The sequence below is a fragment of the Alligator sinensis genome, unplaced genomic scaffold (assembly GCF_000455745.1).
Source record: "Alligator sinensis unplaced genomic scaffold, ASM45574v1 scaffold1698_1, whole genome shotgun sequence".
Taxonomy (NCBI): Eukaryota; Metazoa; Chordata; order Crocodylia; family Alligatoridae; genus Alligator; species Alligator sinensis.
Window position 1 is genome coordinate 5,307 of NW_005843190.1, and position 12,283 is coordinate 17,589.

The 12,283-nt window shown below is 40.5% G+C and overlaps 1 protein-coding gene across 1 annotated transcript in view; it reads left to right on the plus strand.

Annotated features, from left to right (window-relative positions):
* Positions 1-1,000: 1,000 nt before the first annotated feature.
* The window catches only part of EBAG9 (estrogen receptor binding site associated, antigen, 9), a 31,528-nt gene continuing 20,245 nt past the window's right edge, over positions 1,001-12,283 (plus strand). Inside the window, exons 1-3 of the mRNA XM_006037907.3 lie at positions 1,001-1,102; positions 10,393-10,468; positions 10,601-10,759. Of these exons, the coding sequence (XP_006037969.1) occupies positions 1,020-1,102; positions 10,393-10,468; positions 10,601-10,759 (318 nt within the window). The 5' untranslated portion in view covers positions 1,001-1,019. The remainder of the gene's footprint in view (positions 1,103-10,392; positions 10,469-10,600; positions 10,760-12,283) is intronic.

Consider the following 12,283-nt stretch of genomic DNA (forward strand, 5'->3'; position numbering starts at 1 on the left):
TAATATTTATCTACCCCTGGCTGCCTGTCAGGCAGACCTCAATGGCTTGCCAAAACTCAATAAGTGGCCCAGACAGCTCACCACTGAGCAGAGCTGCAGCCCCTAGTCCTAGCTTGGGTTGAAGCTCTGGTCTCTGGCAGGCTGTCATGGCGCCAGCGACATTCCCTCCCTCCTCCCCTTGGAGGGACTGGGGGAAACTAGAGCAAGGTAGCACTACATGCAACTTAACGTGGTGCCTCAAAATATAGCACCATAGACAAGTTCCCATTTCAAACAGGAATGTTTCTGCAGTGCTACAGGGACATGCACATCTGTCCCCTTGACTTCTGTAGTGCTACAGAGGTATTTGAAGCATTACAGATGTAATGTCTGTCCACAGCTTTAGTTAACACATGATTTGGTCGTGTGCACAATAGAAATCTCTGCGATCGTGGTTGAGGATGAATGTTAAATGGAGCTAACGGGGCCATCCTTTCAATACATTAAAGTAACATTGTCATCTGAATTGAACAATTCCTGTTAACTTCCATGGGCATTTAGAACAACCAGTGGTTTATTTTACCTGTCTGGTAATTGTTCAATATGAGTCGAGTCCTTTTTGAGCAAATTTCTGCACATCTAAACAAATTTATAGTCTTTACTGTTTACAACTCTGTTTGCAGCTTCATCACTGTTACTTCATTACTGATAAGAATATCAGAAATAAATTAGCTATATTAAGTCCTGTTGCCATCACATATTCTCTCTTACTTTATAGCATTCTTTTGTTTTTGTTTGTCTTCTACTATTTATGTAGACTTGCGTCAGTTACGGATGATCAGTAATGTATATTATGTGTATGTCATTACGCTGGGTCTCCTTTCCCACTTTTTATACTATTGTACCTTTATTGTCTGTTTTTCACTTACTTTACATGTAGGTGAAAAGGTAACTGAATCTGAAATGTATGTAAAGATGTTCTATATGTTTGAGCTGTCTTTAAAACTGACTTTTTTCCCCCTCAGGAAGAGTTTCTCACCATGGCCATCACGCAGTTCCGTCTCTTTAAAATTTGTACTTGCCTAGCGACAGTGCTTTCCTTCATTAAGAGGCTAATATGCAGGTAAATAACATATTTAGTTTATTATAACTGTATTCTTCTTTTTTAACTCATGTTGCTTTTATCTTTATCTTTCCTGCTTCTTGCAATGTTTTGACTTTATTTAATTATGGACCAAAGCCTATGCAGATCTTAGTTACTAAGCTCATCTTTAATCTTAGTATTCATTTGGTATTCAAAATGATATAGCAGTGTAAGTTAAACAATTCGTGGGTTCTGCAGTGGTACACAGTATAGTTTATATTACAACAGAGTAGCAGCTCTTATAGCTATCTTTAACTTCTTTTGTCAAGGAAGCCCCTGAAAAACATGTGAAAGTCTAGTCTCATATTTATCTCCTGAGAAGTCAGTCTTTAACTAAAAACCTAGAAGTAAAGTGTTTCTCTTATCAGATCTTGGTTTTTTAAATTACAGTAGCAACTCCACATTTGTCAGTCCCCAGCTTTCTATTATGTGACCTAATTGTGCCCCTCCTCCTATTATTTGCCAAAACGGCACAATTCGGCCTTAACCTTGAAGGGGCTTTCTACTTCTGGAAGACTTGAAATCATGGGGATGAATGTGCAACTCATAGAAGATGACTCTACATTTTTAATTAGAAATTAAGATTCTTTATAGGCTTTTTTCTTTGTGCACTGTAATTACAAAAATCTTCATGTAGAAATTTAAATATTGGTGTATATTGGTGATTTTGTGCCATGTAGGCTTCTGTGTGCATTATTGCAAACAGCTTAGTGAAGGACATCTGCTTAGAATAAAACAACTTTCTAAGCATAAGAAGTTTTGGAGCTACTTAAACAGTGGGATGAAAAATAAAACTGAAAATACTCAGTAAGTAAACCTTCATTAGGAATATCTAACTAACCTCATTGAAAAGGGGAAAAAAAGTGGGTTCAGAGACTAAAAAAATTACTAGAAGCATGGAAAAAATTCATTTGAATTGGAGAGAGAACACTCAACCTGTTAAAATAAGAAATGAATCTGAGGATCATAGGAAAGTAAGGCTGGAACGAAGCTCATGAAGTCCAGCCCCCTATTCAAGGTAGGATCATTCCTGACTAAACCATCCCAGCCAAGAGTTTAACTTGCTCTAGAAAATTTCCAAAGATGGAGGTTCCACAATTTACCTAGAAAGCTAATTCTAATACATGACCACCATCATGATCAGAAAGGTCTTCCTAATTTCCAGCCTAAAATTCCTCTGCTGCATCTTGGGGCCATTACTTGTAGTCCTGTCCCCTACAGCCAAAGCTGTTCCTTGGGGGGCGTGAATCGGGGCAACTGGCTTGGGCTCCACACTTTGGTGGGGGCCCACAGACAGTGCCGTACAGGCCCTGTGCATGGAGACATTGGCACATGCTGAGGGCACCACACCACATGGCTGCTCGCTGCCACCCCCCCTCCCCCCCGGGCGCCCAGGCTGATATGCCAGCCGCCCACAGCCCTAGAGTTGGCTCTGCCTACAGCCACAGAGAGAAACTCATCTCCATCCTCTTTATAATCACTCTTGAGGTGTCTGAAGATTGTTATCAAATTCCCCCTCCGTCTTCTCTTCTCCAGACTATATAATCCTTGTTCCTCAGCCTTTCATCATAAGTTTTGCTTCCCAGCCCTTTAGTAAGCATTTTTGTTGCTCTCTGCTGGAGTTTTTCCCATCTGTCCACATCCTTTTTGAAGTATGGGCCAAAAACTAGACACAGTATTCCAGATGAGATCTCACCTGTGTTTGAATAGAGCAGAGGAATCGTTTCTCTTGAGTTGCAAGAGAATTTTATTCTGTTAATAAAACTTAAAATGCTGTCTTTTTTTGCTTTTCCTTTTGCAACAAGGCTACACTGTTGGGCCATTCAGTTTACAATCCACTATGACCCTCAGGTTGGTGGTTCTCAACCAGGATGCCAGGGCAGCCTGTGGTATATAGAGATCCTTTCAAAGTACTTTAAGGTGCCATACAATGTCAGTGCTGTTAGGTGTGCAAACTTGATTCACAAAATAACTCCCGAGATTTCAAATGGGAATCCATAGTATTAAAAACATTCTGACCTGTTGTGTTCTTTCTGAGTTCTTTGGAACAGAAGAGTTACTCTGTTGTTTTTCTGTAGTAAAAAAATCAGTGAAAAATTGAACCTGGCATTTTCAGTGGGGTGCCTTAGGTGTAAAAAGGTTGAGAACCAGTGCCCCATGTCCTTCTCTGCAGTACTGCAGGCTAGCCAGTCATGACCCAATCCATATTTGTACCTGCAATTATTGCTTTCCAGCTGTATGACTTTGCACTTGTCCTTCTTGAATCTTAGCTGATTTTTTTGTTGGGGGGGAAATGGGAACATTTTTCAGTCTATCCAGGTCATTCTGAATCCTAGCCCTGCACTTCACAATGTATGCAACTCCACGTAACTTGTGGAGTTATAAGAAAATAGTACTGGATGTAGGATGGATATTTGGAGAGCCCCACTGGATAGCTCCTTCCCACTAGTCATTGAGCCATTGATAACTCTTGTTGGGCATGATGATCCAACTAGTTATGTATCCAGCTTACAGTACTTTCATTTCATCTTCACTTCCATAGCTTACTAACAAGAATTACATAGCAGACCAGAGTCAAAAACTTTGATAAAGATATATCACATACATTGTTTTACTCCCCTTCTCTTCCTCTGCCCCATCCATAGAACTTATGACCATGTCTACCTTGCCAAAGAAGGGAGGGAAATCAGGTTGGTCGGGCATTACTTGTTCTTGGTGAATCCATGCTGGCAGTTCCTTTCGCCTTGTTCTCTTCTCCTCCTTGCTTCACAATAAATTCCACAAGGACCTGCACCATGTATTCTAGGTTAGCGATTCCCTGGATCTTCTATATTTGCCCTTTTCCAATGAGTTGGGACCTCACTTGACTTCCATGATTCCTCAGAGGATAGCCAGTGACTGAGATTTATATTTGCAAGTCCTTTCATTACAGGTTTCCCTCACCAACCATGGGGGTTAGGTTCCTGAAAGTTCCTGTGGTTGGCAAAACTATGGTTGGTAAGACAAAAGGCTTATGGGAAAAATGGGGTTAGGGACTTGAATATGAATAATAAAGGAATATACAGTGTATAAAAATCATTTTTATTTACCTTTAATAGGGTAAATAAAGAAGCTTCTCTCCACTGTTCCCATCCACCCTGCTTCCTGCCCCGGCGCGTCAGAGAGCAGAGGAGCTGCGCAGGGATCTCCTCGCCCACCACTGCTTGCCCTGCACTGTCTTGGCAACATACCTCCTGCGCGTGGGGCTGCAGTGAGGGCAGCAGCACAGGGCTGCATCCCTCAAAGCAGCAGCAGGTGCAGGGGGCACATCTCCAGGGCAGCGGGGGGCAAGCAGCAGCGAGATCCCCGTGCAGCCCCACTGTCCCTAGCTACACTGGGTCGTGCCTGCCAGGTGGCAGAGGAGAGCCTGCACCCACAACCTGCGCCTGCCCCTCATACAGATCTGGGGGGTGTAGGTCCCCCCTGCCCCCTAAGAGTGCTTGCGGTGGCAGGGAGCTGCCCTGCCCAAGCCCACAGTAGGCAGCAGGGGGGAGCGGGGGCAGGGGGCTGCAGACCTGAGCCCATTGCCCTGGCAGCTGGGGGCCTCCTCTGGCAGGGCTGGGAGAGCAAAACCGTGGATACTCAAAACTGCGGTTGGCAAGGGAAACCTGTACTCTATGGTGTATCCCACCCAGCCCTGCTAACTTGAAAACATCTAGCTTCTCTAACCAATTCCTAACCTGTTCTAATCTAAGCAGTTTGTCTTCTTCCCTTTTGTTGTTGCCAGCTGTACATGTCACTTTCTGCCTAACTTAAATGCCTTTTTAGTTCAGTCTTCTTGAAACTATAGCTATTTCTGTATCATTCGTAACTTAGTTGCCCTGTGCATTTAGTAAGGGACCCATACTTTCCTTTGTCTTTCTCTTATGGGATACTTATAGAATCCCTTTTATTGCATTTTAGGTACCTTGGCTGTTTCATCTCAAATTGTGACTTAACTTTTCTGATTTTCTTCCTACATGCCCGTTATGACATTCTTGCATTCTTCCTCAGTATTTTGACCAGACCAAGTTTCCACTTGTGTATTTATTTTTGAGTTGCAACTCAGCAAAGAGATTGTTTTCTAGGCAGGCCAGTCTTCTACGATGCTTCCTATTCTTCTGTTCCACTGGAATAGCTATCCCAATGACTGCTATCAGAGGACAAGATAAAGATGTGAAAACAAGAAATGGTGTAGAGAAGATAAATTGGAAATATTTTATCTCCCTCCCTGCCTCCCCTTCCCCCCCCAAACATACAAAAACAGGGAAGCATTCCAATGAATTGTTTAGGTGCAAATTTAAAACTGATATGGGAAATGCTTTCACACCATACACAGTTAGCATTTCTTTGTCTTTTCATTGAGTGCAGGATTGAGTAGCATTCAATAAAAGGATAGTTATGATATCCAGGATAGATTTAAAGAGAGAGAGAAATTGATTGGGAGTTAAACTAGCTTTCCCATTATTTTTTCTCCTCCAATCCATGATTAATCACAAGTTGTGAGGATGAGTTCTAAAATTCTGAAGGACCTGGGGACCAAAAACAATGAGTTCAGTTACTTGGCTATTGATAATATTTTGATTTATTAAACTGGTTAGTTTCATATGCAGACAATTTTAGTTAAAATGTTTATTTCATTACTCATCCACCAAATTAAGGCAGCTTTGTCTTTATTATATGTAAAATCAATGTTTCTGTGTTATGCCTTTTAATTGCATTTCCATTAAACTTATTCCAAACCACAAGTTAAAAAGCAAGCGTTGTTCCTATTTTAACACAAAGTAAAAATCAATCTGAATAAATGCATCTTGCACTATATACAACTGCTTCAGTAAATGTGTGGAAAGTGTAGTGTTACTTCCTAGTAGCCTTTCTGTTTAACTTGATACTTTTTGTTTTTTAGTAGTTTTAATGATTATCAACTGATGAAAACCAACATTTTATGGAAAATCACTGTTAGCATGAATGCAAATCAAAATAAAATTTGATTGTTTTAATAAAAAAAATTCCTTCCTTCTGGTTTTTAAATCAAGGTCAGTTGCATTGAGTCACACTTTTTGTATCCAGATTACATGCGGCTTAATTTTGTATAGGAAAATAAACTTTAATTTTAAAAAGGTTTAGAAGAAAATAAATATATATGCAATTTGAAGTAAGGAAATTTCCAGCATAAAGCTTTCATTCAACTTAAAATCTAGTCAGTTTTTAAAAAGGAGGTAAGTAGTTCTATGTGTTGCTTTGAAAGTATCCCACAGCCAGGACTTCTGTAAGTGAAATATAATGAAATTATTGAAATAAATTGTCAGATACTGCATTGGAAAAAGTAAAGGAAAATATCATCTTTAATTTATTTCTGTTTATAACATTGAATGTTAATTGTAACAGCAGTAGGGTACTCCACTTCCAGACAAAAGCTTTGTTTTCAACACCCTGATGCTGAAACAACATACTTTATTATTTACCAATATTTTCCTTTTTCATTTCAGTGATTTTTTTTTTTTAAGAACTGAAAGTCACATATATGTATGTGTTTTGTAGGTGGGAGTCCGAAGTCTGTGGTGTCTGTATATAAGTTGTTGAAGACTGTAAATAGATATCTGGCTACTTTAAAACCATAGGATGCCCATCAATTATTTTAAAAAATAGTGGAACTAAAGGTGGTACTGCTGATTCAAACCACCTAAATATCAGAACATATGGAAATTATTTACTCTTATCCCAGCCTTTGTCCCAATTTCTTAATGTTCCAAACCTTAATTTAACAAAAAGTAGCTTTTCTACTGTTTGCTATTGAGAGATGTCTGTTTACAGCCTTAACTGTATTAGGCTTTTTTGAAATCTCTATCGCAGGTGAAACGTCTGTTGCTTTCTCTGTCAGTTCATGCACACTGATCTTCACCATTGGGTTGGGTTCTTTTCCCAAAGAATGTGAAAGCTACTGGATTTTCCCATGTCATAGGCACCCATCTGCTGTGAATGGTAGGGAGCAACTACTTGTACAAGTTCCAGTGAAAATGGTTTAAACTGAAAGGCCTTGATTCTGCAAAGAGAAAACTGGGTGGACCCCTGCATCTCTGCAGAGCCCTCTTCTGTTACCTTGCAGGAATGGGCCCTAAAATAGCATTGTTGAGATTAAGGGACTTTTTTTCATAAATATTGTACTTTCTTGTGTGCGCACACGTGTGTATTAGCAAAGTATAATTATATGAAGTGTCTGATTAGCCACTTGTACCATTTCCCCAAAATATTGTCATCCCATAAATAGACAGTTTCAGAGATGACCAGTGTGTGTATTAAGAAAATCTCCACATCCATAAACTATTAATTTCTACAGAAATGTTAACACAATTTAAATAGAATGCATGTGTCTAAAGTTTAGAGTTTGTCAGTTTAGAAGTTAGTAAAAGCATACGTTTGAAGTGCTCTTGTTCCCTGTTATCTGCTCAGCAGAGAGAGGCTGTCTACCAGGACAGTTACTGCTCTCCCGATTAAACCACAGTGCACAGGAGTTCATTAAGGTTCTCTTGCAGGAAAAATACCTGCAAGAGAATAAAGAAAAAGTGTGGGAGAAACATCTTCCTCTTTCAGTATGGAAGATCCCTCCTGTAGGAGAGTTCCTCCCACAGTAAAGAATGACTGTACCCTTCCCCACTCAACTCCAGAGGATTGCAGGGAGTTGAGCAGTGGGATAATGCTTCCGGTGCCTTCCCCAGACTGTGGGGTCACCCTAGTCTGGAGAGGGCATGTGGAGTAATTGCTATGTGCCTTCTCCCAGTCTTGGGAGCAGAGAAGGCTCCTTGTAGCCCCTCCTGCTCCTCAAGGTAACTGGGTGCCCCTAGTCTAGGGAGTATGCAGGGAACTGGAGCAGCAAGGTAAACCCCCAGTCTGGGCAGGGACTGGAGCAGTCACTACTCCACATACTTTCAATAGATTGGCGTTGCCTTGGTCTGGAAAGACACAGAGAACAGGGGAGGAGGAGCTGCTTTAGACTGAACACCTGTACTGCTTTCTTTCCAGGAAAGATTTCTAGCGGTGGAAATTTCTCAAAATGTTTCACCCCTACAAAATTAGTGCCTGTTCAAGTGTAGTGTAGTCTAAGATTGGGAGTTCAGTCTGAAATACCCCAGGAAATGGGCTTGTAGAAAGAGCTGCAGGAATCTAGTGCACATGGGCAGGACTGCAGCAGATGCACTTGCACAGACTTACATGCGTTTAAATTAGATTGTAGTGATACTTGGTGTGTACTAAACTGGGAATCAGTGAGCAAAGCCATAATGCTGTTTTTCTAAAAGAGGGAAAAGCTTTGAAAGAGATGCTTTACTTTTAAATCATATAGATCCTTGCATGTTTCATAAATTTTGCTTTTTCACTTTATCTATAATGTTTGAGAGAGTTCAGACTTCTTCCGTGCTCTATTAATGGTATACTTAAAGGGATACTGCCAGCTTGACTATTTTTAATGGATAAATGGCTGAATAAATAACTAAATCAAGTTTTTAGTAATCCTTTAATTTTCTACTTGTTACCCTACAGTCTTTAATGTACACTATGATGAATGCTTTTTACCACTGAGTTAGATATATTAAAAGGCAATAAAACTTCTAGGGTTTTGTCTAAACCACATCTTCCATTGATAGAATTGCAGCAGTGGTTGCATCATATTGTAGGAAGCCTAATGTTGATTGGTCTCATTACTCGATACTTGGTGATGTACTCTGGAATCCAGAATTGGAATTGAAATATGTTTAGTTTTCTACTATGTTCCTGTAAACTACTAGCTCCTCTTGCCTCAAAATTTTATCTGTACATACAAGGAAATGTTAATGCTTACTAAGAAAATAGTGGCCTATAATGAAGAAAAGCTGTGAATATTGTGCAAACCTGTCCCAAAAAATTCAAGTAATCATTAAGGATCATTATAGGGAATCTCAGTACAAGTGTATGTTTTGATCTAACTTATTATAATAAGGTTTGCTTTTTTTCAAGCTAAAAGTAATAGAAATGTTTTCTGTAGAGTTATACCAATATATCAGTGCCATGTCGGATCGGCACCAATAAAAGGAAAATTAACATTATTGTCAGTTGGCCTTTTTTGGCCAGCGTAACCAATAACGTTAACTGATAAATATAATATGGCTTCTGGTGAGGGCCCCTGGATGCCACGTGCATGTGCACCAGGAATGCAGCCAGGCTGCATGGAGAACAGCACCCTGCAGGCAAGTCTGTGGAGGGGAAAGGGTGTGGGGGAGGGACGTATCCTATGCCCACCTGGCAGCTGTTGGGACAGCGAGTTGTTTCCTGCTGCCAAGCAGGTAGGGAATGCTCAGCCAGCACAGGGTCCCTGGGGCAAAGGCAGCAGGGTGGAGAGCCCCGATCCTGCAGTGAGCAGCTTGGCTCTGCTCCAATTAAGTGTCCCCGCACTTAAAAATGGCAGTAGGGCTGCTTGAAATAAAGTTCTACACATGAGGTTTTAATTCAAGCACCCTCACTGCCATTTTTAAGCGCCGGGCCACTGATCCCCTGGATGAGGCGCCTGTGGCTCTGTCCCGCTCCCCACCCCAGCCTCAGGTTCCATTTACCGCCCTGGCTGGGCAGCACCCTCTGCCCTCCTCCCTCCTTCACCATGGGGGCCTTGATCTCCTCCCCCTCCACAGACTTACTTGCAGGGAGCTACTCTCCACACTGCCCGACTGCGTTCCTGTAAATCATTTGTCATATTGGTATCAGCTGATATGCCTGGTTCATAATTGGCTATCAGTATCAGCCAAGAAAATCTTTATCATTATACCCCTAGTTTTCAGTGAACTTTAAAGAAGTACCTGATGAAACAAACGCAACACTACGGTGTTTGCAACTTTAAATATTAAAGCAGTAAGAATTTCAAAATGAAATCGACAATAAACAAAACTGAAGCTAATTATCGTTGTCCAAACAGAAAAGGCAAAATGTGCAAAGAAAAGAAATGATGAAAAACATATCAAGACTTTAAAACTTTCTAACAACCTTTAATTCTTGTAAACAAAACAGTAGTTTTTAATGCACAGTATGTGTTTCCTGAGTCCCCTTTCTAGTTCTCTGTCATTTGATAAATAAGTAAATGTTGGGGTTGTTTATTAGAATTCATTAGTGATTTGGCTATAATTCTCATCACTTTCTTTCTTTTCAGTATCTTGATTGGCCCTCAGCTTTCTTTTTAATGTAGTGTTCATGTTTTCAGAGCTTGGAGGAATCCTGCATTTTTCTTTCAGGTCTGGAAGGGGACGAAAGTTAAGTGGAGACCAAATAACTTTGCCAACTACAGTGGATTATTCATCTGTTCCTAAGGTAATAGCTTTAAAGGGTTGGGTGACTTTGAGTAAATACATTCTGCCAATCCCATTAACAATAAAATAGAGAGAAATGTGATGATCTTCCACTTGCAAATCTAATGATAAACTCCTATTCAATTGTATTTAGTCAGAAGTAGAAGACTGGACTTCATGGGATGAAGATGCACCTACTAGTGTGAAGATTGAAGGTGGCAATGGGAACGTAGCCATGCAACAGAATGCTTTGGAACAAATGGAGCCTGACTATTTTAAAGACATGATGCCCACTATAAGGAAAGCGCAGAAAGTAGGTTTCAGGCATACAAATGTATGTATGAAATTTGCCTCATATATTAATCAGCCGTAACAGTGATTTAAAAAGTAAGTAAGGGGTTTTCAGGCAAAAAATCAGCAGCCCTGCTTCTGATGTCTGATTTTGTTGGCCAACTAATGTGTTTCTGTCGTGCCTCCCCTTATATGTTTTGTTCTCTTTCTGCATGTGGCACTGAGGACAATTAGGAAAATGTGCTAATCTTGTTCTTGTCAAAAAATCCAGGTGTGTACCTTCCCCTTTTTTCTAAGTTAAAGCAATGACTTTAACATTCTTATTTATTTCTGTATTCTGTCTGAGACATGTGTATTGGTGGGGGGGGTACTGTTTCTCAGTATCAGAAATGAATTGTGTATCATATAAAGGAGAAAAGGGCTCCACTATCACTATCTACTTTAGTCTATTTCATAAATACTCTTTTGTATGCAAATATGCAAACATTGCTGCAATAGGAGTATATTACTTAGAATATAGGACTATACAAATTCTGTGTGTATAGTTGTTTGTTTTTTAACTAGAATAAAAGCTTATAGAGGAGGGTATTCTGGGAAGACTGCCACAGAATAAATCAACTTATTGTATTAAGGACAAAGCTTTCCGTGTTCTGGGTGCCACCAGCACAGGACAAATGAGCAGCTATCCCTTGGTATCTTGTCTGTCAAGACGCCACCAAGGAGAAAATCTAGTTCTGGTTGTTTGGATTGTATCACATCTCCTTGAGCCACAAGAGAAAGGAGGAGGATGAGCTGGTGTTGCTTTGGATGCTTCAGTGGAGCTTTTCTAAGTTCTTACAAAACAAATAGCAGGGGTAAAAGAGGCTTTTCTCCACTATTCAAGGTGGAGAGAAACAAGTTTACTAGTTCTAGTAAAACAATGCAGACCTTCATTATGCAAGAGACTTTGCATCAGTTGGTGTGATCTAAAGGAAGCAAAACATGGTCTTTCCATGAGAATCAGATTGCTTCACTTGCTCATATGCTGCCACCTGGTAGCATAGGCTAAAAGCCAGCTAGGAAAAACGCATCACATTTTTTTTTTTTATGTGAAGTCATTCCCTCGGTCCTTTTCAGGCAAAGTCGAAGGTTTGCTCAGTTTAGGTTCTTAATAATCTTCTTTTGTTTAAACTGCTATTTTGATACCAGAATGACTGCTTCTAGCATAGTAACCTCTAGCGGCATGTCTACATTGGCCCCCTGTTTTCTAAATTAGTTGCCAGGAATGCTGCTGTGAAGTATGCCCTGCTCCTCTGCATGTGCCACCTGCTGACATTTAAGGCCATGTAGTCACTCTATAGCATCCCTGAACATGTGCCAGTAAGCATGTCTAAAACACAGTGCTTAAGAGCAGTGCTTGGGGCACTCTTGGGGCTACTTTAAGGCAGCCTTATTGACTTATTTTGGGGTGTTGGTGGACACGGGAAGAGCATGGGCAGGGTATGTTCCATAAAAACGTAGGTGCGTGGAAGATAAGGTATTGCTCAGTGAGAAAACAGTAGGGAAA